This window comes from Physcomitrium patens, chromosome 18 (genome assembly GCF_059467195.1).
Source record: "Physcomitrium patens ecotype Gransden chromosome 18, ASM5946719v1, whole genome shotgun sequence".
Classification (NCBI taxonomy): Eukaryota; Viridiplantae; Streptophyta; class Bryopsida; order Funariales; family Funariaceae; genus Physcomitrium; species Physcomitrium patens.
The window spans coordinates 14,916,949-14,942,832 of NC_143427.1; the positions used below are offsets into that span (position 1 = coordinate 14,916,949).

Consider the following 25,884-nt stretch of genomic DNA (forward strand, 5'->3'; position numbering starts at 1 on the left):
GATGCCAAAAGATAAGTAGTAATTTTTTAGTTTATTTTCTTTCTAATAAAGCTTAAAGATAATAATTACATTATATAAAATTTGAAAGAAATTGAATTGTTGGATTAAGACATATGAATTTTTAAAGTACAAGAAGAAGAAATTATTTGTGGAAAAAATGTGTTTTGAAGGGTTTTGCTATAATTTGGGCATTTTATGTAAAGTGAAGAGGTTTTAGAAGCCAAGACTTTGTATATAAGTTAAATTTGGAATAAATCACTTATTAAAGCTTAGTTAATAAGTTAAAACTAAACTCTCTACAACTAGATATTTCATGTATTTTTAAATTGTACATCACACCACATGATATTTTGGTGCCCTGTCACCATGGTCCTATAATTGTGGATTGATAGTTTGTACTATATGCAAACATTGTGTGTCATTATTTGCCAACATCTATTGCTAAGGATTCTTGTTATTTTTTTTACAATTTATTTAAAATCCTTGTATTGTATCACCTTGTATAAAGAGCCTTGTTAAACAATCCCAATGTCACTTTCAATACCAACAACCACAAATAGAATGTCTTATTGCAATCAAAACAAGTCTTGCAATAAATCTTGTAAAACAAAAAAAAAAACAAAAAAAAAAAAAAAAATGTACCTTTTTATTCTAAGAGAAGCTCTATGATCTAGACTCTAAAGCCTTCATTGTTGCAGCTAAGCCTTCTACTACAATCCTCCACTGTGCCTTGCAAGCTAAGCTAGTAACTCATTGCCACATCTCCACAACATAGCCTTGCCTCATAATTTTGTATTCTTTGATTACAACCTATAATTTTCCAACATCGCAATTCCAAGCTCAGTTCCTATATTCCACTACTGCCTTATAGCTCTAGTACTACCTAATATCATATTTTGCTCTTATATTGCTATTCCATACTACCTTCTACTCTGTTACAATATTGCTGAAATATCATACTACGTAGTCCAACTAAGTTGTAGTGCATAGCAAAACAAACCACCATAGTAGTGCCCAGAATCCAACAACAAAAATAAACCAAAATCAGAACCAAATTTATTTATTTGTTTATTTTTTTAATCTACTTCATACTAACTTTCTATACCACAAATTGAACAAAAGGAGAGATTTTTGTTAAGTGAAAGATTAGAAATCTACACCAAACTAAGTCAAGCTATCTTTCACACCATAAAAAGAAGAATCCAAGAATGTAAGTATGAAAATATGAAAAACCCTAAAGCTTTACTAGAATGGCTAAAACACCATAGCCAAGCAACCCCTATAGAAAGTTCTCTGACTTTCAAAATCACTCATAAGACTTGATTTAATAAGAATGTCATGTCAAGGATTTTTTTCAATTGAGGTACTTAAATCCTAATTGATATAAATAAAATCAACTAACTAAAATACTATCAATGGATGAAAAACTACTAATCAAACTAAACTACATACATTTGATGAGATTTGGCACCCAATGCCATATCACATGACAATTTTTATGTGTAAAAATATATAGATCTTAATTCTTGCAAAGTTATCTTATAAAATGTGGTGCTTGAATATATATATTAATTTTTGTGGTAGAAGAATATTATAACTATTTAATCATATTTATTTCTTACTTGACAATTATTTTTATAAATTTGAATTTTAGATATCTATCTCTATAAAACAACTTATATATGAACTTTAGTTGAACTCTAAGGATATAAATAATATATATATATATATATATATATATTATTTATAATTTTTGCTATAGTGGCTCTATTATTGTAGATTATTTTTGATTGCTTGCTATAAGACTATTGAAATTGCCTATGATTAATAGATTTGATATAGGTCTATAAAATATACCTTTTTTTAAGATGAATAGATGCAACAAACTTAAGTGTATTGCCTTAGTGCATGTGATTTTTTAAAAATTATAGCCTTGAGATTAGATGCTTCTATAAGATATGAATAGATTATAAAATTTAATATTATTAATTTATTTTTTGATCTTTATATTTTGGTTGTAAAATATTCATGTAATATAAACTTTGAGACTAAGAACAATGATAGATGAGCTTTTGTCACATACATATACATTTATTCCAATAGTTACTTATAAGATTAGAAAGAAGTAGGAAAATATAGATTAATTTTGTAAATTCTTCTAAAAAAACTTCCTAAAATCTTCATAGAGGAAATTTTGGCTTTAGATGTATTCATAGGTTAGAAATTTGGCCAACAAGTTAACCACGTATTACTAGCTTGTGGAACAAGTTAATTTTGTATAGTGGCTTTTGGAACAAGCTAACTATATAGCACATACATAGATAACTTGCCTTACAAGTTAAGACATGTAACTAGCAAAATCAACACATATTAAAGGTCCTATAGAATATTACAATGTAGCTTCTAGTTAGTGAGTATATATGGAGGCAAGAGCAAAGCCTTCTTCATTCTTATCAATGCCTTTCTAATCCTTAATCTTATTCTAAGACTTTCTAGTCTTATTGTTTTTGGCAATAGCTATTCTAATTTAATATTGTATCATCTTTGAGTGACTCTTTAGTTCATATTAATAATACAAGAGTATATTAAAGATTTTCTTTCCTTGAAATTTATGTCCTTAAAAATTTGACAAGAGTGCTAACTTATTATTTCTGCCTTGTTTTAGAAGTGAGTAGATTATCCCACTTCTAAACAATTAATCTTATTTTTTAATATTGATCTTTTTCCTTAAAGAGAATGGATTATCTGTCTTTACGGAAATTTTCATTTGATATTAGAAGTTGCAGATTATCCTCCTCTAATTTAAATTTTTGAAGTTTTTTGAACTTTTTATAAAAAGAAAGATTATAGATGCTACTTTCAATAAAAGTGAAAATAGATTTACAACTACCACAGATCTTCCTAGGCTTGTTAACATTTTAAGAGTAGAAATTTTACATATTTTCATCATGAATCATAAAGATACTATTTCTATACCTATAAAAAAAAGTTCAAAGTCTGCAGCAAGAAGTTGTGCAATTGAAGGAAGTAAGTAGATTAACCTCACAACCAAATCCAAGGAGTTTTGCTTCTACAAGTATGACGGGGATAAAAATTAGTATGCTTGAGAAGTTTGATGGAACAAGATCCTAGTTAGTTGAGGATTTTTGGGACAAGTCAAGCTCTATTTAAGATTGCATCTCTTCCAATATCCTGATGGATTTACTCAAGTCGGATTCATAGATGCATTTCTATCAAGAAGTGTTCTCTCTTGATTTGTACCTTTAATAGAAATGAATTTGTGACTCCTTTACAATTTAAATTCATTCCTAGAAGTCTTTAAAGCCACATTTAGAGAAAGTGATTGAAAAAGAGTAGCAAAGACCAAGCTCTTATCTTTACAGTAAGGATCATGGTCAACCACCATATATATTCTGTTGAATTCCAAAACCTAGTTTACGACATAGACTAGAATGATAAAGCCCTTATCAATTAATTTTGATATTGATTGAAAGATAATATCAAAGATTTGTTATCGTCAATGCCAAAAGTGAAATCTTTAGAACAATTTCTCCTTGAGGCCATTGCATGTAACAATCAATTATTTAAAAGACATCAAGAATAAAGACTTGGTTAAAGAGAAATAAATTAAATAATGACAACAACTCCCAAGTTTTCAAAAATGCATTCATCAAAGTCAGAATCAATACAAATTGATACAGTATATTTTAAATCCTTCATTGAGTAGGAAAAGACTTGATGACGTCAAGAAGGCTTATGCTTATATTGTGGAGAAGCTAAATACACTGCTCAACATTGTCCAAAAAAACAATGCAATTACAAAATGAAGAACATGGTTGCCAAAGAAGACAATGTGTTAAAAAACAAGTTTCTTCACCTATCATAGGAACCGCATGATTAGAATCTTGTATAATTTCTAATAAAGATTTTATTCTTTCCTCAGATCCCTCACCTTGTTTTACAATAAAAGTTTATTTAGGACAAAAAATGAGAAAGTCTAAGCTTTGTTAGATTTTGAAGCTTCAACTTGTTTTTATAGATGAAGATTTTGTCAAAAAATAAGAGATATTATTAATCAAAAAAACTAAAAATATAGATAAAAAAGTCATAAATAGATATTTGATAACTTCTAGAGATGTTACGCATGAGACTGTTTCTTTAGATATAGCAATTAAGGATCATAATAACATAGTAATATTTAACATAATAAGATCTCCATCCAATTTGAATATTTTAGGACTATCTTGGTTAAAGAAGAATAATCCTTAAATAGATTTGATTTCTTGTAATTTTAATTTTTTTAATAATTAATCCAAAATCTTCTTAGTCTAGTAGAAATACATAAGTTTGGTACATCCAAATCTTTACTGGTAAGTGCGAGAGCCTTTACGCATATTGCAAAAGAAAGATTATCTTTTGCCTTATATGCCACATCTATTTTTAATGGTAAATAGATGTCAAGTGGTATTCCTAACTAATATCAAGATTTCTAAGATGTTTTTTTTAAAAAAAAATATAAATATTCTTCTAAAGCATCATGCTTATGATTGTTCCATCGATCTTCACGAAAAAACTCAACAACCATTTGGACCAATCTATAGCCTATTACAAAACGAGTTAATTGCACTCAAAGAATACATTGATAAAAACTTAGCCTAGAATTTAGACATCATTCTAAATCTCTAGCCAAGGCTCCTATCTTATTTGTGAAGAAAAAAGATGGATTTTTGAGGATGTGTATAGACTATTGAGGATTCAACATGATCACTATCAAGAATAGATATCTTCTACCTTTGATTTCAAGACTTCTTCATCAATTGAATCAAGCAAAGATCTATACAAAAATAGATCTATGAAGAGCTTATAATTTGGTATGCATTACAAAAGAAGATGAATGGAAAATTACATTTCAAACCAATTATGGATATTTTGAATATAATGTCATGCCTTTTGAACTCATGAATGCACCATCTACTTTTCAACATCTAATGAATGATGTTTTTTGTGAGTTTTTTGATGATTTTATTGTTTGTTATTTGGATGACTTCTTAATCTATTCTAAGAACACAAAAAAACTTGAAGTTCATGTTCATGATGCCTTACAAAAACTTAAAGATGCAAGGTTATATATTAAGTTAAAAAAGTGTATATTCTATACTTCTCAAGTTGACTTCTTAGGATATATCATTTCCAATGAAGGACTAATGATGGATCTGAAGAAGGTCTAAACTATCATCGATTGAAAGATTCCAAGAATAATAAGAGACCTACAATGCTTTTTGAGCTTTGCTAATTACTATCAAATCTTCATCAAGAATTTTTCTCAAATTGCAACTCCACTTACAAGTTTGACTTGTAAAGATAAACTTAAGTGGAGTAAAGAAGCCAAAGCTTCATTTAATGTTTTAAAAAGGAGTTTACTTTTGTATTAATCTTATATTGTGTTGACTTCTCTAAGGCATTTTTTATAGAAACAAATGCATCAAAATTTGTCTTGAGTGTAGTATTATTACAAATGGAAATAGATGACAAACTCCATCTAGTAGCTTTTCATTCTAGAAAATTTTCAGCAGTCGAGATTATCTATGAGATTTTTGACAAAGAATTCTTTGCAATCGTGGATTTATTCTAAAAATGGTGTCATTATTTAGAAGTCACCTTGACTCTAATCACTGTATATACAAATCATAAGAATTTCAAATATTTCATGTCAACATGTATTTTAAATTGTTGCCAAATTTGTTGAAGCATGTCTTTATCAAGATTTGATTTCAAGATCACTTATCAATCCAAAAAACAATAAGATTTATTAGATGCCCTTTCTAGACGTTCTTATTTTGTACCAAAAGAAGGACATGCATCTTTTGATTAACAAAGAACAATTCTCTTGAAGCTAAAGCATTTTCAACTTTGAGCAATAAAATCAACATTGATTATTGATTTAACATTTGTTAAACAAATTCAATCAAGCATGTCTTTTGATTTTCTTGTTGATGATATCAAGAAATTTTTTTTTAAGTCTCATGATGTTTTGAAGTTTGAATTCAAGAACAACCTACTCTATTTTGAAGTATGCCTATACGTTCCAAAATGAGAAGGATGTTTATGTGTTCTTCAAGTATATTATAACTTTCTAGTAGGAAGATATTTTGGATACAATAAGACTTTAGAGCTTATATCTAAAGATTTTTGGTGGCCGCAAATGTAGAAGGTGATAAAAGACTTTGTCAAATTATGTGACGTTTATTCAAGATCAAAAATTCCTTGTCATTGATCCTATGGACTTGTCCAATCATTGTTTATACTTGAACAATCATGGTCTTCCATTTCTATGGATTTTATTATAGATCTTTCAACTTCAAGTTTATATGACTCTATATTTGTAATTATAGACCACTTTACCAAAATGGTATATTTTTTATCATATACAAAATTTATTTCAAGTGAAGAAATAACTAAGCTTTTCAATGAATCTTTTGCCATTGATGATAGTTGATGGTACACCTCAAATATTCTTCCAAAACTTGATTCATTAGTTCTATTTGTCCATTAGTTTGAAGATGAAAAACCATAATTAGCAAAGAAAATAGTTTATTGAATAAAAAAATGTACTAAATTATTATATGCAAACTCTGCCAATGGCAAAAGAGTTGATAATCTTGTGGCAAAAGATTCTTTGTTAATTATGGTTATCATCCATGACTTGATATTTTTGACTTTCAAAAGTTGATAATCTTGTGGCAAAAGATTTAGCAAATTGTTAGTCAAAGCTACATGTAAGAATGAAGATACAATTAAATGAAGCTCAAGAAAGACAAAAGACCAACACGAATGCCTATTGCAAGTGACAACCTTAATTCAATGTGGGTGACAAGGTATGGTTACTTTGTCACAATATCAAGACTACTCGTCTTTGTCATAAATTGGACTATTGTAGGCTGAAACCTTTTTGTATTTGTGAACAAACCAATCCTATTGATTATTGATTACATCTATTGGAGTCTATAAAGATCTATCTTGTATTTCACGTGTCTTTTCTTGAGCCATATAAGATAGTGAATATTTTAGAAAGAAGACAAATGCTACCTCCTCCTATAAAAAAGGATAATGATTAAGAATTTGAAGTAGAAGAAATTTTAGATTTAAGGTGACACTGAAATAGATTAAAATATCTTGTTCATTGGTACAGATATGATATTAGTAAATGCATATGGGAGCCAACAAAGATATGATATTAGTAAATGCAACAAAGAAGGTTAAAGCCTTTTATCACTGACATCCATCAAAATCAAGATGAAGAAGTGTAAGATCCATGAAAGATGATGATTGCTCCTTGTAAAACTCATCACTAAAAGGGAAGATAATGTCACAAACATATATATTTATCCCAATAGTTACTTATATGATTAGGTAGAAGTTGATAAATATACATTAATTTCATAAATTCTTCTAGAAAAACTTCTTAGAAGCTTTATAGACATAGTTTTGATTTTAGATGTGTTTGTAGATTAGAAACTTCACTAACAAGTTAAGCATGTGTTGGTAGCTTATGGAATAAGTTAACTCCGTATAGTAGCTTGTGGAATAAGCTAACTATGTGGTACATACATAGATAACTTGCCTTGCAAGTTAAGACATGTGGCTAGCAAAGTCAATACATATTGGGGGTCCTGTAGAATATCACCACGTAGCTCATAGTTAGAGAGTATATATGGAGGCAAGAATAAAGCCTTCTTCACTCTTGTCAACGCTTTTCTAATCCTTAGTCTTATTCCAAGACTTTTTAGTCTTCTTGTTTTTGGTAATAGCCATTCTAGTTTAATATTATGTCATCTTTGAGTGACCTTTTACTTCCTTTTAGTGATACAAGATTGTATTAAGGATTTTCTTTCCTCAAGATTCATATCCTTGATAACTTTATAGATGCATGCATATTTGATTTTTGATTTGTGTTGTAATTTCATGTTTAAAACTTAATCTCTTCATTAAGATAGATTTTTGTACAAAAAAACATGCACATTTCAATTGTAATTACCATTGCTATAGATAATCAAGAAAAATCCCCATTCCAAATGAAAAGAAAGCGACAAAAAAATAGTAGATTTTAAAATTAAAGATATTTGCTTGATAATATCATGGTAACTAATTACTTGTTGATAACTCAAAAATCAACATTGTTGTATATTGTTGATTTATAGATATTTTTATAATATCATGGAAATAATATACAACAAATATATCATTTGTTGTTTTTTATGCATCACATGTATTTTTGAATGGATTGTGTGAATAATAAGTACGAATTTTCCTGCCCCTTCCAAAAGAATGTAAAAATTCAACACTCATGTGGGCCCCACGAACAGAGATACACAACTTTGAACTTATCCCTTGAATCCAGCTTTTTTAAAAAGTCCTCCAAAACCTGGCCTCGTTTACGTCGCCTCGTTGGACGACATCCGTTCAACATTCGTCTCATATAGATGACATTCGTCCAGTCGATGATGCGGCTCGAAACCCGTAGCCAACCTACTTTGGCTTCCATCTGCCCTTCGGGTTTGTATTTCGTGTTCAACGACCAACTCTCTCACTTCACTCAATCGACTGATTGCCTTGTCTGAATTCGCACCCAATTTCTTCCACTACGCCATCGCCACTCTTGCGTCTCGCCGGGGAGGTTAGTTGCGACAACTTTCCTGGATTCGTACATTTCTTTTTTGTTTGTGGGTTTTTGAAACAGTGAAAGTGGTTCGGAGCTGTTGGAGAGTTTGAAGTGGGTGGTGATTGACGCGGGCTTTGAGTGAACGCGAAATTCGTGGATTGATTGACTGCACCGGTGTTGTTGGTTCGTGTTATGAATTTGATAGTCTTGCAGGTGGTAGGATTCGAGGTGGGTTACTTAGGTCGTGGTCTGAGCCCGACGGGTTTTGGTAGCAATGGCAGCTTCGACATGGGCGGCAGCTTCGAGCATGGTGGCGTGCGGCTCAGCGCAGCGGCTGCAGCAAGGGTGCGCGGCATTGCCCCACCAGCGCATGCCAATGATGTCCAGTGTGGCATCCGTTGGTTTCCCGCTGGCGCAGCAGCTCCATTTGAAGAGCGTTGAGGCGAGACGGGAGATTTGTTGGGTTCCCAGGGCCCAGTCTGCAGCAATAGAGTCCGCAGCTGCTGTGGCGGAGTCCCCGAAGCTCGTGGATGCCCCTGTGTCGATTGTCACCGGGGCTTCCAGAGGCATTGGAAAGGCCATTGCTCTTGCTCTGGGAGGCGCCGGAGGAAAGGTGAATCCTCGAAATCGTATCTTTGCCAATGGCTATTTTGCAATAGTTCTGGAAGGGTTTTAGATGTGGTTCTTTGGGTGTTCCTGTGATTGGATTTGAATATTGATGAACTTCTCAATTAGTGTATTGGCTGTATCGTTGGGATTTGTAACACAGGTGCTGGTGAACTACGCGCGATCCGCGAAGGAGGCCGAAGAAGTTGCCCAACAGGTGTAGACTGATACTGTGGCAACGCCGACATGTTTCTCTTATTCTCTGCCACTGCGTTTTTGAACCAGACAGGATTGGTTGGTTTTCGTGTGTTAATCCTTTTGATGTGCTCCTAGATTGAGGAGATGGGAGGGTCTGCCCTTGTCGTCGGTGGAGATATGTCCAAGCAGGAAGACGTTGATGCGTTATTTAAAGCCGTGAGTTCAAACCATTTCTTTGTATCGGACCATCGGGTTTTGTTGTAGAATATGCCAATCATGTTCCGCGTCCAACTCATCAGAACTAGTGCGTGTTGGCAGGCTATGGATACGTGGGGCACAATCGATATCCTTGTGAACAATGCCGGTATGAGATTTGCGAAATTCGTGCTGCACCATTTGCCTGAATGTTTGGCCCTATGTCGTTAATGCACATTTAAGAGACTGCCCTGACTTAACCTCATTCGACATAGGAAAGCTCCTGGGATCTTTTGAAAGGGTTGACTATGCGTGTAGTGGTCGTGTAGTGGTCGTGTAGTGGGGTACCAATCTTTGAGGTTGATTTCGTCTTAATGGCCTGTGTTGTTGGTGCAAGTTTAGGAATTACGAAGGACACTTTGTTGATGAGAATGAAGAAGGAACAATGGCAAGATGTCATCGATCTCAACCTCACCGGTGTTTTTCTTTGCACACAGGTCTGAAAGAGTTCCTCTTCATGAGCTGTCGAATGAAAGATTTACTTTTCTCATTGAATGCCGTACCCCTGCATGCATGCTTGCATAAGAACATTTCTTTGTAGCCTTGAACCAGGGTGATTTTTCGGGAGTACTCCTAAGTTCATGTTTTTTGAGCTGGTTATAGAAAACATGCATTATTTGTGTTTCATGTCTGCATCACAGAGGGTTTCAAAATTTGCAAGATTTAATTTAATTTTTTTAAAAAAACTATTGTTGTTTTCTTGGTTTTTAAAATCATTGTCCTTATGCTCGAGAATTCTAATTCATGAGTATTGGTTGTGCAACTTTCTGATCAGGCAGCAACGAAGGTGATGATGAAGAAGAGAAAGGTAAATTTTCATTTGCTGTATTCATTGTCAAATTTGGGACCAGAGAGCCTTAGATCTGGTTTGTTGGGATGATTTATCTGTCGCGATGCCTTCAGCGCAATTCTTCGGGGTAACGGATTTATTATCTTTTAAAGCGTCTTTCTTGTCTAACATAGCTTTCACTAAGATTTACATGAGCCCAATGTCTTTCAGGGAAGAATAATCAATATCTCATCAGTAGTAGGTGTAACGGGAAACGTTGGACAAGCAAATTACTCCGCAGCTAAAGCAGGAGTGATTGGCTTCACTAAATCTGTCGCTCGGGAGTATGCCGGCCGTAACATCACGGTAAGCTTTATGCTGATCCCTTGTGAAGCCCGGAACTGTCTACTACATCTTATGGTGAAGTTGTTTGATTGCGCCTGGCCTTCCTTTTATTCCTCAGGTCAATGCGGTGGCTCCTGGCTTCATTGCGTCAGATATGACAGCAAAGTTGAACAAAGAGATCGAGGCGGCGATTCTTAAGACCATTCCATTGGGTGAGTGCTTATATATATATATATATATATATATATATATATATATGTTTTAGTACTAGAAAAATAGTTTTAGACGGTTCTCAGTTTGCGGATTTTAGTCTGAATTTTCTGTCTCAAAATTCCTGTTTTGTTCTGTAACTTAGTAAGCGTTAGGGGTTAAGAGACAAGACCTTTTCTTCAGAATCATGAGGATTTCTCTTGCATGCATTGAATTTTTCTAAATAGTTTGTGACTATTCATTTCCAGGAAAATATGGTCAGCCTGAGGATGTCGCTGGGTTGGTGAAGTTTCTAGCAACAGATCCAGCAGCAGCGTACATCACTGGCCAGGTTTGAACCGTGACATCCTGGACTCACGAGACATATTCTGGAAGTTTTTGATGCCGTGTTCTGGTTGAAGTGTAGTGATTCGATAGTCGAGCTCACCAAGTTTCCTTCTGTGTCTGCCTATCTAGGGTATGAAATTGGATTGTGATGTTTCGAGTTGTAATTATGTAGACGGTTCAGGATGGCAGAGTAGAAAACTGAGTTCGAGGCAGATGAGTAACTACTTGGTTTGGCATGTTCATTGCAGACGTTCAACATCGATGGTGGAATGGTGATGTAATGGCTACATCACCATGGCATAGTGATCTGGGTATTAGCTTTTTCAAACCCCATGCGTGGCTGGTTCCAAGGACCTGCATCGTCGTGCAGTCTCCGGATTCATTGTACCATGGAACCACAGTTTTTTGTAAGTTGATTAGTCAAGGTAGAGGTGCTTGTATCAAAGGAATTGATGGGGTCCTCCCTCACAAACCTTGTAGCTCATCCATCTTCATCTCCATTTCCTCATGGCCACTGCATATTTTTACAGAAGTAACTCTGTATGGGTAGCTCTCCACATGGTTGTTTTCATGCAACGGAATGCTGTGGAAGATTTGTACATGTCTCTTGAACAGCATTGTGTTGCCTTGTCCATTCACTTATCAATTGCATTTGTGGGTATTTGATTTTTATACCAAGATATTGTCAACCTGTATTATGGTGATTTTAAAAATCTTGTGGTAGACATCTCATAAGATCCAGTGCTATAGTTAAAACACTGTCCGCATGAAGTTCAAAAATTGACAGTGGATGAGGTAAATATTGTTGTTTTTCTCTTAAAATTTGCTTGTACAGTTCATGTTTCTACTTAATGGTGGTTCTTTTAGAAATAAAGTGAATTAGAAATGGAAAATTTCTTGCCCAGTTCGTCAACTTTATATTCACGAGGAATGGAAATCAACAATTCACCATCCACACCAATCATTCTAACTGGGAATGTGGTGCCACACCCGCAAGATACGAACACACTTTGGATGGGCGTCCACGGGCGAGGTTGATGTCACCATCTCGGATTAGGGTCAGGGCTTCAAGATTTACGGTTTAGGAGTTATGATTTCAGCTTCCTGCATCTGTTGTTGCACCTAGTTTCGTAAATTCACATGGTTGTCGTTTACACTTTGTCCGATAGTGGAAGTTACGAGTTAGGAATCGAGATTCCAGGAGGATAATGCAGCAACATCAGGTTAACGAACCGAAGGTGAGGTCAAAATCTGACTGTACTCTCTCAGGCATCGTGGATGCTCGTTCCCAACGCGAAGTATTCCAAATTTAGCATCGAAGCTTCAAACTTACATTGAACGTAATTTCGGAATTCATCAGCACAATGTCCTACTAAAAATGTACACGATAATGGTTCCAGGCTCTGAAAAGTACCGTGCAATCGCAGAATTCCGAGGCCTGTTGATGGTGCACGTTGGATGCCCTTCCATGAACTGCTGCTGACGGGTGGGCGATTGCGGAGGTTGTGAAGTTGCAAGTGGAAAGGATTAGATTGTATTAGAGGTGGCAGGGTTGTGTTTTTGCGTTCTCGATCTGCTAGGTGGCGAGGTTTGTGAGGATTTGGCCAGATTTGGATACGTGCGTGCGACTTGTGGGATGGAGGTTGGGAATAGCTGTGTTTGGTGAGGTTTCATGTCAGAATGTGAGAGTTGAGGTTGCAGTGCCGGAATTTGGTGTTCGGCATTGCGAGGAGCATGAGAATCGTGCGGTCGCCGAAGCTCCGCGCACTATTGTCCATGATATTAGGAATTCGTCATTATGTAGGTGCAGAGAGTTTCTATTCACTCATTCTTGGGACTTCGTCGTTGTAGATTTTGAATTTGAGGGCCCATGCAAAGCATTTCTTTGCCTACTTGAGACTCCCGCTGTTTGGTAGTTTGTGTTGTCATGTCCCGTGTATAGGCTTTTGTCATTGTTTTCTGTATTTTTAATTTTCTCGCTCAATTCAACCAGATACTTTAGAAGAGCGTCTCACGAAAGCAATTTGGGCTTCGCAGTCGTTTGTGAGTTCCATCAAGGGTGAGAAGAATGACTCAGGTATCCTGATTGATCTTGATCTTCAAAGCCCTTGCGGTGTATCCAAGGGTTTTGAAAACCTCGGAACGCCCTAGCCGGCTGTCAGTGACGAGATAGGGAATTCCAATTCTCATAGCAATTGTAGCAGCAGATAGAAATTGCAGTAGAGGAGGTAGCATTTGGGAAGCCACCGGCAGAGGAAGAGACGTCCTTGCTAATGCACGCTGGAACGGGCCAAGCCTCGATAGAGCGCACGGTGGGCAACATCTTCATCTCTACTGTGGGAGCAGGCGTCTTAGGATTACCTTACACATTCCGCAGGAGTGACCGGGCTGTTACTACAGTCTCCGTCGTCTGTGCAGCCTGCCTCACTTACCACTGCATGCTACTTCTGGTCAGTCTGTTCACACCTTTCAAACCTTCTGAGCGCTTTCAACTGTTTTTTTTTCAATTGTAGAAATGAGGCTATGAAGAAATTTGAGTTTGAAGCTTGAGGGAGTGGTGAGTTTGCAGATAAAGTGCAATGATTCGATTGCCAAGGGCGGAGGAATGCAAGTCCACACTTATGGAGACCTTGGACAGATGGCTTACGGCGCACCCGGTCGAGTGGCAGTCGATATTCTGATCTGCATAAGCCAAATCGGGTGTTGCGTATCCTATCTTATCTTTATCGGGCAGAAAATTTCTTCTGTTACTATGGGCGTTACCGACCGCTCCTCCGACATTATTTTCATCATATTAGTCTTCCAGATCATCCTCTCCTGTGTGCGATCATTAGCATCTCTGGCTCCCTTCAGTATTTTCGCAGACGTTTGTAATGTTGCTGCTATGACACTCGTGATCAAAGGCGATCTTTAAAATCCGAGCGGCTTCCAAACCGTTCATCCTTACACAACTCTCGGCTCTATCCCTTTCGCTATCGGCGTCGCAGTCTACTGCTTTGAAGAATTCTCCATGACCCTTACTCTTGAAGCCTCTATGAAACACCCTAAAAAATTCCCACGTATCCTAGCCCTCGATTTCTTCGGAATCGCATCCCTCTACCTCCTCTTCGGCTTCGTCGGATACTTGGCCTTCGGAAACAAAACCCAGAACATTATCACGCTCAATTTGCTACAGGATTTGTCCACGATCTTGGTGAAATTAGGGCTCTGCATCGGCCTCTTCTTCACGTACCCCTTCATGATGTATCCAGTGCATGAAATTTTTGAGGGGAAGCTAATGCGAAGCGCCTGGTTCCAGACAATTGCCCCGCCGTCTTCTCACCTACATACTCTTCTTCGTAATGGAGTTCGTGGAGCTTCAGTTATTGGCACAGCAGTTCTGGCTGTCTCTGCCCCGGGTTTCGCCATCTTTATTTCTCTCGTTGGAGGCACTGTGTGTGCTTTGCTCGCGTTTGTCCTGCCGTCTTTGTTTCACATGCAGCTTTGTGCAGGAAGCTCTTCCATGCAATCCCGGATTGCTGATATGGTGCTCACTCTGTGTGGAATCACGTTTGCTGCTTACAGCATTTATACTACTGTTGTGTCTATATTCATGACCCCGTCTTGACGGCAAGTAGCCACGGGATCAGTAGGTCTTCAAACTTCAAACCCGAGTACACAACAGGCTCGAGAGCCAGAAATCCCAACTTGGATCAGACTTGGGAGCTGTAAACCTTGATTTGACGACAGGTCAGAAACCTTCAAATTCTAATTTTTTTCACATGCTCGAGAGGAATGTTTCGATTGACACGATTCAAGCGGAAGCTATGTTGATCGATGCTTTCAGAATGTAATCTTGTAAAGTAAATCAAGATTTTATTCATGGAGCTCCTGAGAAAAGTGCACACTTAGATTTGTATTTGTGGGTGAACTCTTTGTTTGCAGGGTTGTGGATACTGTCACCTGTTTGTAATTTTTTATTACTCAAAATGATTACATAATTATTTTTCAAGGTTTATGGAAATTTTAATCGAAATCAATTGAAAGTGTTGGCGATTTACATGAAAGAATTATATCACATCCTGGTGATATTGGAAAAGTGCCATTTGAATTACATCTGTGCGTTACAACTTCTACTTGAAGTGTAAACCAAAGCAATCACTTTCACACATTGTGGGGTATTGAGCAATCACTTTTTCCACAAGTATATTTGTTTAACTATTTTTTGTTTTTCCTTCAAACATGATTTAAATGTTCAGAAGAGATCAAATGAGACACTGTGTGTCTCAACTATTATTTTTTGCTTTCATGATATTTTTCAATAATTCATTATATGTAACAACTTTCAATAAAAAGGAGAAATAAAATACAATTTTTTTAAACTTTAAATTTGATTTCAAATTTAGTTAACAAACATACATGAAAATCTTTCTTCAGTTGGCTTCATACTCAGAAAAATCATTGTATTTTAAGTTTCTTGACACTTACTTTTAGATTCACTTTCAGGGTTAGTTTTTTAATTCTAATAATAGAATACTATTTTTTTTAAAATATAAACATTTAACATATATATATATATATATATATATATATATATATATTTTTTTTCATGATTGAAATGTCAAGATATAAACTGACATTTACATTTTTAACAAAACAATGATTTGGTTTATGTCGTAACTTCTATTCTATCTCTAAATTAAAAATTATTATTGACAATGTTTTTTTTTGTCTTTTTTCCAAAGCACAAAAATCTTTTGTGTAGTTAATTAATTAATTAATTAATTTTTTGTAAAACGGCCATTGCTATTTGGGCTTCTAAGTACGTAGACCCCTCACCCAGTTGCCATCCATGCATGCACTTTTCACCATCCATGCACTTTTCGGTACTATAAATTAAAAGTTTATGCTGACGGGTCACATGGTTCTCACATTGTTCCCAGCCTTGATCCCGTTCCATTGAGAGTTCCCAGACGCTCTCACGTGCACGCGGAAGATGGCGACCGTTCCGAGGCCGACGACGACGACAACTACGACGCCGACTACGAATTTGAATTTGAAAATTGTGGCGGTGACGGACTTTCGCACATCTATTTGAACTCCTTCCGTCCCCCCGGCTCCCGAGAATGCTGCCTTTCTCCCACCTGGAGAATGTCTGTCCCGCTCCAAGGGTACGAATTCACGTCACTGGCGGTGGATCGCTTTGCACGGCGGCCTTGGACATATTGTTCAATTCTTGTCGGTCGCGTGGAGGATATTCGCAGAATTCGGGAGTTGTGAGGTGAAGATCGGCGTTATTGTGGGGTCTGTGTCGATTGTGTGCCGCCCTTGGCAGTGGTAGTCTAGGTGGAAATGTAATTTGAGGACAGGTATTGAGCGAAAGTTAGTGCGGCGAGGACAATATGGATGACTACGATTTTGGCGAAGTGGAGAATGTGGGAGTGGCGAAGAAGAAGGTGAGGTTCCTGTCGCTCTTGCTCATTATGCTGTGGACTTCCTTTTCGCTTGCCTTTGTCCTTCTGCCGGTTGTTTGTGTGCTTCTAAGTGTCCTTGCTTATTGAGTTTTGATCGTGTGCGGGTTTTGGAGTGTGGGGTTTGTGTCTTGTATCTCTCCCTTTCAGTGATTGTAATCCGTTTCAATTATGTGCCTGGGTCTTCGCGTTACGCGCCGAAGTGTTATCACTGCATTTTTCCCGCCAACATCTCAGCGAAGTTAGCAGAATTTTTTATTGTTTTCATGAAGGCGCTCTAATGTTGACACCCAAGTGCAGATTTCGAAAGCGAAGCCCGCTGGGGCTAAAGTTGCGAAAGCTCCCAGGGCCCCCAAGGTTCCGCTACAATCCAGCTCTGGTTTCAACGTCGACGCCAACGATGTCGATGAAAAGATTGTTAAACCTTCAAAGCGCGAGCCTCACGGGGACAAATCCATCGAGGAGACGTATCAAAAGAAAACTCAGCTTGAGCACATCCTGTTAAGGCCTGACACTTACGTCGGAAGCATTGAAAAATACACTCAAACGCTTTGGGTGTACGAAGACGGGAAAATGGTGAACCGGAGTATTACATTCGTCCCAGGTTTGTACAAGATTTTCGATGAAATTCTTGTGAACGCCGCGGATAATAAGCAGCGCGACCCTTCCATGGACACTGTGAAGGTCAGCCCAACACATTCGATTTTATCTGTTTCCATGCGATCCTTTCTGTGCTGGGTTCGAGGTCGTGGTAGGCTGAACAATTGCTTGTGTACCTTTGTGAATGTGAGGAACAGACTGTCGTTCCTTGAAGGCAATTCATGGCCGTTTGCTAGGGGCTACTAGAGTCTTCGGTGCATTCAAGGATATTGGTACGTGTAGAGAGCGTTTCGAATGCTGTCGTTCAAAATGTTAAAGTATTTTTTGCCAGCATGGACGGAAAAAGGAAATAATAACAGAACATACGCTAATACACGTCGGAGCGTGGGACTTGTTTACAATCATGTAGGCCGTGGAAGGGTACTTTCTGTCCATAGGCATTGATAATACCATAAGATTCGTATTTTCGGAGACGTCGTTTTGAGCTTATATTATCAGATTCTTCTTCCGTCTGATTACTCAGCGCTTTGTATACTCCTGGTTAGTATGAAGGACTGAGCTGTCGCAAATCAATCAACTTTTCGCAGGTTGAGATTGACATCGATCAAAATTTTATTAGCGTTTACAACAATGGGGCTGGAGTGCCGGTTGAGATCCACAAAGAAGAAGGTGTCTACGTTCCTGAGATGATTTTCGGGCATCTTTTGACTAGCAGTAACTACAATGACTCCGAAAAGAAAACTACGGGTGGTCGCAATGGGTATGGAGCAAAGCTGGCTAACATCTTTTCTACAGAATTTACCATTGAAACAGCAGACGGGACACGTCAGAGGCGGTATAAGCAGGTACGTTAATGAGTTATGACGAATTGAGTCGTTTGATTGATCAAAGCCCTGTTGCTGTGTGAAGTTTCTGCAGACTAGCTAACTTTTGCCACCGTCACTTTCAAACAGATTTTCACGAATAACATGAGCCTCAAATCTGAGCCAAAAATCACTACGTGCAAGCCCTACGAAAATTGGACCAAAGTTTCGTTTAAACCCGACCTCTCCAAATTCAACATGACCCACCTTGAAAGTGATGTAGTCGCCCTCATGAGCAAGCGTGTGGTGGATATTGCTGGCTGCATAGGCAAAGGCTGTAAAGTTGAGCTAAATGGGAAACGTCTTCCAATTAAATCATTCCAAGATTATGTCGGACTGTATCTTTCTGTTGCTAATTTCAACCGTGAGGAGCCGTTGCCGAGGTTTGCGTCATTATCTCGTATCCTGTTAACCATTGCACTGCTTGTCTTTCACTCGGGCTTGCGGGCATCACTTCTACGTCTAGAGCTGATCTGTGTTTCTTCATAAACGCATTTTTCCGAGCCCTACCATTCTTGGTCATGCCCATGAGTTTATTATGCCGCATTTTTTTTTATCAACAACCACTGATGAGTACTTCACTTGTAACGCATATCTGTTAACTTAATCAATTTCCTCGTGTTACAGGATTTATGAAAAAGTAAGTGATCGGTGGGAGATATGCGTCAGTCTCAGTGACGGACAGTTCAATCAGGTGCGTATGTTCTCATCATTTGACAAACCTTGTTCTAGTTCATGATAGTTCAATTCGTCTTCAGCTACGAATTCAACCATTCTATTGGGCTAGCTTAAAAGCTTCATGACTTTTGTGACGCAGGTGAGTTTTTGTAATAGCATTGCCACGATCAGAGGAGGCACCCATGTCGCGTACGTTGCGGATCAGATTGTTTCCCACGTCCTGGGACTCGTAAACAAAAAGAACAAAACAGCTGGTGTAAAACCTTTTCAAATCAAAAACCACATGTGGGTTTTCGTCAATGCTCTCATTAACAATCCCACATTCGACTCCCAAACGAAAGAGACACTTACTACTCGCGCTAGTAGCTTCGGGTCCAAATGTGAATTGTCAGCTGAATTCCTGAAGAAAGGTAAGCACCAGTGCCCTCAAGTGAATGTTCCTGAATATATGCTGAGAACCTATGTGTCTACTTGTTATCCTAATTATGACCATCAAGTCGAGTTGACTCTAGCTGGATGTTATCCAAGCTGTATCTTTCTTGAAACGAAAAGCATATGGAGGTCCCCGTCTTAGTGTCATACACGGCTGCTGCAGTTGCGAAATGTGGAGTTGTGGAGAACGTGTTAACTTGGGCAGACTTCAAGCAGAGCAAAGAGCTGAAGAAAAACGATGGTGCCAAACGACAACGCATTACCGGCATCCCCAAACTTGATGACGCCAACGATGCTGGTGGGAGATCTTCAGAGCAATGCACTCTCATCCTGACAGAGGGTGACTCCGCAAAAGCTCTTGCTGTAAGCATTTATTCCACTTAGCTTCAGAGAATTTATTGTTATACAGCACTCTAGTTTACTATATCCTTGCAATTCGAAATGGAATTGAGCATTCCTTACTTTCAGCCTTGCACTCTATCAGATGAGTGGAATCAGCGTTGTGGGCCGCGACAAATATGGTGTTTTCCCTCTGCGAGGAAAGCTCCTCAATGTGAGGGAAGCTAGCCATAAGCAGATTATGGAAAACGCTGAGATTACGAACATCAAGCGTATCCTTGGCCTCCAGCATGGCAAAGACTATGATAATACAAAATCATTACGATATGGGCATCTGATGATCATGACCGATCAGGTGTGTATACTTCGTTTTGTTTGAGTCTATTAGTGTCTAGATCATATTTTATTAGTCTTGTAGGCGCCCTTTCAAGTTCCTGTGTGTGCTAATTTCATATCCAGCTTGGTGTCGACTAATGGTAATCAGCTCTAAAAATTTACCTGCTTGGCTTTTGTAACCACAGGATCACGATGGGTCTCATATCAAAGGATTGTTAATCAACTTCATCCACTCATTCTGGCCCTCGTTGCTCAAAATTCCATCATTCCTCGTGGAGTTCATCACTCCAATCGTTAAGGTAAGTTGTGATGGATTTGGTTGTTGTCCTTGGGGCCTTGTGATACTAGCTTCTGTATGCTCATCTCGCTGATGACTTCGACGCGTGCAGGCAAGCAACAAGCAAAAGATGCTCTCCTTTTACACGATGCCTGAGTACGAGGCATGGAAAGAATCCCTCAATGGCGAGACGAAAGGGTGGACCATAAAGTACTATAAGGTTTGACCCTCTAAATCCCATGATAGGTTTCTAAGTATTTTCTAAGGTCATCAGATTTCTTTCGTGTGTGAAGTGCTTATGTGGGAATCAAACTTTTTGAAGAATTTGAATTTTTTAAACTCGTTCACTCCCTCCTATGTCGATGATCCGACTTAAGCACTGAGCGGTGCAGGGTTTGGGTACTTCAACATCGAAAGAAGGTAAAGAGTACTTTCGTGAGCTCAGCAAGCACAAAAAGGATTTCAAGTGGGAAAGTGAAATGGATGGCGACGCAATTGAAATGGCATTCAGTAAGAAAAAGATCGAGGCTCGGAAGACGTGGCTGCGCCATTATGAGGTTGTTCATCATGCCCTCTTTAAGAAGCTTCTCAAATTATAACAATCATCTGACTACTTGTCGCCATCGCCTATGTCCTTAAAGGAGGTTTTCCGGTTGCTTCAGTGCTGTTAAGTGGTTCAGAGTTGGTAACGCCTTCTTTTTCATTCCATTTCCTTTAGATGTAAGTAATAACCTTACTGACAATGATATTTGACTGTCTTCCTGCAGCCCGGTACTTTCCTTGACATGACCGCGGATAAAATCAAATACAGTGATTTTGTGAACAAAGAACTAATCCTTTTCTCTATGGCTGATCTTGCAAGATCCATTCCATCGATGGTGGATGGATTGAAGCCTGGCCAACGAAAAATCCTTTTCTGCTGTTTCAAGAGGAACTTTGTCACGCAAGCGAAGGTTATTATCGTTGTACTCATGTCATTGATAGGTGTCTGTATGTGCCTTGTATAGTTCTGCTCAGCATGTATGTGCTGACACTTGATTTGTATATAAATTCGCTTAATTCAGGTGTCCTTGTCCGATAGGTCGCGCAATTTTCTGGTTACGTGTCAGAACATTCGGCGTATCATCACGGGGAGGCGAGTCTAGCTAGTACCATCATTGGAATGGCGCAAAACTTTGTTGGAAGCAATAACATCAACCTCCTTTCACCAGAGGGTCAGTTTGGAACTCGTGAGCAGGTAAAGTTATGGAACATTTTTTTGATATCTTCATACGCTAGCAATGCTAATTAATTGTCTATGATATTTTTGAGAAGCTCTTGAATCTCTTATGCCCCACATGGACAGTCTCTGATATGGCGAGATTGCTATACGCAGGGAGGGAAAAATCATGCTAGCCCGCGTTATATCTTTACGTGTCTAGCGCCGATTACTCGTGCTCTCTTTCCTCAGCCGGACGACGTCCTACTTGACTACATGAAAGAGGATGGACAGTCCATTGAGCCCAGCTGGTATTGCCCCATTATACCCCTAGTGCTTGTCAATGGCAGCGAAGGTATTGGCACTGGATGGAGCTCCTTCGTGCCTAACTACAACCCCAGAGAAATTGTTGCCAATATTCGACGGCTGTTGGCTGGCCAGGAATTGACACCTATGCACCCGTGGTATAAGAGCTTCATGGTATGCACTTCTCTGAAGATCTATCCATGCTGTATGGATATTCAATGTTTACTTTATCAGGCTAATGAGTGCAGATAATCGTAAAATCTTATGTTTTTTTGTGTTTTTGAGGAATTTAAAATTTGTCTGCTAGAGTAAATCGAGGTGCCTTTATCTAACAGTTATCCATTTGATGTCTTCTCCCAGGGAACAATTGAGTGCTCAGCTACCAAGGATATTGGTCTCACGTACACAATCACTGGTACCATAGAACAGATCGATGAAACAACGATCAAAATCTTGGAGCTTCCTGTCCGCAAGTGGACGCAGGACTACAAAGAGTTTCTCGATGCCCTGATGACCCCTTCTGACAAGAACAAGGAGCCATTTATCAAGGTAGACCGCCTCTCTCTCTCTCTCTCTCTCTTTCTCAATACACCTCCTGTATTTAATGTTGTTTCAGCACATTTTAGCCCTACCGATACTCACAGCTCTCACAATGAGTTACTATTTTCTATCTGTACACCAGTTACCTTATTTGTGGATGTCTAAAAAGCCAATTATCTATTTTTGATGTGCAGGATTTCCGAGAGCACAACACGGATACCAAAGTGCACTTTGAACTCACTCTCTCAGAGGAGAACATGGCGATAGCTTTGGCGGAAGGCTTAGTGAAAAAGTTCAAGCTTACCACCACAATAAGCACTAGTAACATGCACTTATTTGATGCGAAGGGAATCATTAAGAAATACGATACGCCAGAACAAAGTAAGATTTATTTATCAGTAAAAATTGCTTTCTTCGTTAGAAAGTGTATGGACTGTTGCAGGAAGCTGTAGTTTTGAGTCGTTTAATCCCTGTCGGCATCTCATAATTACATCGTGGAACTGACGTGTGTTAATGTGTTCGTATTGACAGTTCTTGAGGAGTTCTTCCATATCCGCTTAGATCTCTACGTCAAGAGAAAGGTACTGCAGCTGTATTTCAGTGCCTGTCTAGACATTTGTCATCTTTCTGATATATGATGACTTTGCTGTAGGTGCAAGCAGCTTTACACATGTCTAATTTTATTTTCCTACTTTTCCATGCAGGCGGTACAATTACAAAACTTGCAATACGAGCTTGTAAAGGTGGACAATAAAGTGAGGTTCATCTTGGGTGTGGTAAAGGGTGAAATTATTGTGAACAATCGCAAGCGTATAGATTTACTATCCGAGCTTCAACACAAAGGTTTTGCTCCATTCCCCAAGAAGGCAAAGTCGCCTGATCCCCCCGTCGTAGGTGCCGACCCTCTTCCGGAAGACAATGAGCAGGTGCGTTCTAGTCCTTGCCATTCAGAAATGATCAAACAATGCAGTTTGTAGGAATGTTTCTAGTAAAACTTGAGAGTCATTTATGTCGTGTGTTCATTTATGTTTTTAGCCATGTGACATCTTGTGTCCAATGCATTCAGGACGAGAAGGTGAAAGGGGTAAAGGTTGCGGACTACGACTATCTATTGTCCATGCCAATCGGATCTTTGACGTACGAAAAAGTCCAACAACTTCGTGGTCAGCGTGATAAGATGGAAGAGGAAGTGGAGGAGCTTAAGAGGGCTACACCTGAAGCATTGTGGATAAAGGATCTTGACGAGTTTTTAGTCAAGTTGGATGTAAGTCTGGTCCGCCTTAAGTTCCTGTTTTAAGCGTCCGACTATACGTTTCTACTCCACCGCAACTATGACTTTGATGATAATGCAGTGTCTGATAAGTTACTACGTTACAACATTGCTGTCGCACAGGCCCAGGAAGAACAAGAGGCGATTGATGCTGTCTATGAAGCTAAGCACTCCGCCAAAGAAGGGAATCAAACCTTCAAAAAACCTGCTCCTAGAAAGCAAGCTGCCCCTAAAGTGAAGAAGGTCGAATCTGTGGATGAAGATTATGATGCGCCAGCTGCGGCTGCCCCAGTTGTTCCAGCAGTAAGCAAACCTGCGCCGACGAGTAAGTGCCTACCGTATTTATCAGCTTAGCAGTTTATTCTTCATCTTGAATGGTACGAATTATTGAGTGGATCTTAGATGCTATGTGCATAATAAACCAATCATCTTACGTTTCTGTTTTCATGCAGAAGCTGCACCAAAACCACGAGCGAAGGCTGTCCCTAAGAAGCCCGCCAAAATATTGGTAAGGACAGCTTCAATTCACCTGTCGCGGGAATTGGGAAAGTCAGCATTTTTCTCTATTTAAACAGTTCTTGTCGAATTCCTGGAAAATACCAACAAATATAGTTGTGCAATTACAGGAACTTGACGACAGCGACGAAGAGGACTTCACTGCAAGCCTTCGTGACCGCTTAGCTGCCTACAATGCCCAGGTTGTGCAACCAAGCATTGTGATAGGTGGGTACCCTAGCTGTTGTGCTCTATTTATCGCTCCTAATCTACAAGATATGGGAAGCCATGTTGAGTGGGCTGACTTTCAGTATAGGAAACTATGGAAGTGCAGTAAACTCTTCGCCCCTGTTCTGCTATTTGCGTAATTTTTGATCCGTGGTTTTCCATGATTACAGAGGATGTGGAGCGTTCCGAAGTTGTGGACGAAGCTCCCATTGTGACCAAACCTGCCCCAAGGAAACGACTCCAGAAGATAGGAGCCAAGAGCCAAGTTCTTTCATCTCCAAGCTCACCTGAGATAGTGGCAGCTCCTGAGCCCAAGGAGGCACCTCCGAAGATCAAGAGGATTCAGGCCTCACCTCTTAACAAAAAGACCAAGGCTTTGACAGCCAAACAAGTCTTGCAAGCTGCAGAAGCCGAAGCAGCAGCCCGACCTGCACGGGTTGGCCGCCGGAAGATGCAATACATCATCAGTGATAGTAGCAGCGAAGATACAAATGAAGAAAGCGACGACGTTGTTTCAGACTTCTCAGATACGGAGAGCTTTTAAAATATTGAAAACATTATGTACAGTAAAGAATTGTTCTTTTATTTAGTGTAGGTGTTAACCTAGTACTTGACGGTCATCAGTTATGACCTGTACTAGAAAGCCCAGATCATTTGATTAATTACCATTTTTTTCCCCACAAGCGGTGTTCCCTTGTGAAAGACGTATCTTAGGTCGCAGCCAATATCTATATCGGGATGTGTACATAGCTTTTCATGCTTATTTTTACATTGATTGATATGTATCTTTAAGTGAGTTACATTTGACATATTTATCTTAAAGGCGTCAAGAGTATATTCTGTGCAGTTATTATTTTTTCTTTTTCACTCATAAGCGCAGATAAATTGTGGTTTTTGTTGTACGAATTGTCAAATTATACGAACGCACAAACGTGTAGAAATTGTCATATATTAATGTGTAAGAAAGAGAAAAGCATCCATGAGTTTTGGAATTGTCTTGCCAATTTTAGAAGCAATGCATAATGCACCGTATTTTGTTTTCAGCCAGTTTTCTAACTCTTTTCATATGCCTGTGGCAATTACAGTTAACATGAGATTTTGAATAATTTTCTTTTACAAACCAGTAATGTTTGTGACTTCATTAGTATTTTGAAATTTAACAACATTTGATTACATCATAGTCAATAAACTTCCAATTAAATACTATTTATATTTCTATCATAAATATTTAAATAATCACTTGATAATTTCAACATATATCACCTGTGACACTTGCAAGTTCTTTCACAAAATTACTAAAGATTTGTTTTCCTTTAATGTTATCAATTTTAATACACAAGTCAAAGTAAAGAACAATAAAAATTTATATAAAGATATAATCAAGGATTTTTTTTATTTGTATTGATATGTATTGAAAGATTTCAATTTTTTTTAGTTTCAATATCTTAATAATATGAATATTTTTATTATTTTTATAATAAAAAAATATTTAAAAAATATTAT

General features: G+C 38.1%; 3 protein-coding genes and 1 pseudogene across 4 annotated transcripts; all 4 read left to right on the forward strand.

The window, feature by feature from the left end:
* Positions 1-8,569: 8,569 nt before the first annotated feature.
* Positions 8,570-12,047, forward strand: LOC112295544 (3-oxoacyl-[acyl-carrier-protein] reductase 4). 2 transcript variants are annotated; one of them, XM_024547300.3, is made up of 11 exons: positions 8,570-8,674; positions 8,865-9,272; positions 9,429-9,482; positions 9,599-9,679; positions 9,782-9,827; positions 10,061-10,155; positions 10,494-10,526; positions 10,719-10,853; positions 10,951-11,044; positions 11,291-11,373; positions 11,618-12,047. In XM_024547300.3, exons 2-11 carry the CDS (start codon positions 8,934-8,936, stop codon positions 11,648-11,650), a joined length of 993 nt encoding a protein of 330 aa, XP_024403068.1. In that variant the 5' UTR covers positions 8,570-8,674; positions 8,865-8,933; the 3' UTR covers positions 11,651-12,047. The 2 variants fall into 2 exon arrangements, with proteins under 2 accessions (XP_024403068.1, XP_024403069.1); XM_024547301.3 differs by having other exon boundaries at positions 8,873-9,272.
* Positions 12,048-12,803: 756 nt separating this feature from the next.
* LOC112295545 (amino acid transporter ANT1) lies at positions 12,804-15,235 on the forward strand. Its single transcript, XM_024547302.3, has 2 exons — positions 12,804-13,819; positions 13,939-15,235. The coding sequence occupies exons 1-2, from the start codon at positions 13,643-13,645 to the stop codon at positions 14,281-14,283; spliced, it is 522 nt and encodes a 173-aa protein (XP_024403070.3). The 5' UTR covers positions 12,804-13,642; the 3' UTR covers positions 14,284-15,235.
* Positions 14,380-14,976, forward strand: LOC149987490 (amino acid transporter ANT1 pseudogene; annotated as a pseudogene).
* Positions 15,236-16,453: 1,218 nt separating the features above from the next.
* Positions 16,454-25,203, forward strand: LOC112294983 (DNA topoisomerase 2). The gene is made up of 23 exons (XM_024546023.3): positions 16,454-16,804; positions 17,120-17,503; positions 18,007-18,264; positions 18,373-18,665; positions 18,910-18,976; positions 19,100-19,370; positions 19,556-19,755; positions 19,877-20,086; positions 20,253-20,366; positions 20,457-20,564; positions 20,737-20,901; positions 21,112-21,297; positions 21,426-21,581; positions 21,720-22,022; positions 22,209-22,397; positions 22,583-22,769; positions 22,920-22,969; positions 23,093-23,314; positions 23,455-23,652; positions 23,782-23,983; positions 24,111-24,166; positions 24,285-24,381; positions 24,552-25,203. Exons 1-23 carry the CDS (start codon positions 16,751-16,753, stop codon positions 24,923-24,925), a joined length of 4,344 nt encoding a protein of 1,447 aa, XP_024401791.1. The 5' UTR covers positions 16,454-16,750; the 3' UTR covers positions 24,926-25,203.
* The last annotated feature ends 681 nt before the right edge of the window (positions 25,204-25,884 follow it).

Coding starts and splice junctions, on each gene's coding strand:
- LOC112295544 (XM_024547300.3), top strand. CDS start 8,934: ATGGCAGCTTCGACATGGGCGGCAGCTTCGAGCATGGTGGCGTGCGGC. Junction 9,828..10,060: donor TATCCTTGTGAACAATGCCG/GTATGAGATTTG, acceptor GTGCAAGTTTAG/GAATTACGAAGGACACTTTG. Junction 10,854..10,950: donor ATGCCGGCCGTAACATCACG/GTAAGCTTTATG, acceptor TTTATTCCTCAG/GTCAATGCGGTGGCTCCTGG.
- LOC112295545 (XM_024547302.3), top strand. CDS start 13,643: ATGCACGCTGGAACGGGCCAAGCCTCGATAGAGCGCACGGTGGGCAAC. Junction 13,820..13,938: donor ACCACTGCATGCTACTTCTG/GTCAGTCTGTTC, acceptor GTGAGTTTGCAG/ATAAAGTGCAATGATTCGAT.
- LOC112294983 (XM_024546023.3), top strand. CDS start 16,751: ATGGATGACTACGATTTTGGCGAAGTGGAGAATGTGGGAGTGGCGAAG. Junction 17,504..18,006: donor CTTCCATGGACACTGTGAAG/GTCAGCCCAACA, acceptor AACTTTTCGCAG/GTTGAGATTGACATCGATCA. Junction 23,315..23,454: donor TTCCGGAAGACAATGAGCAG/GTGCGTTCTAGT, acceptor CAATGCATTCAG/GACGAGAAGGTGAAAGGGGT.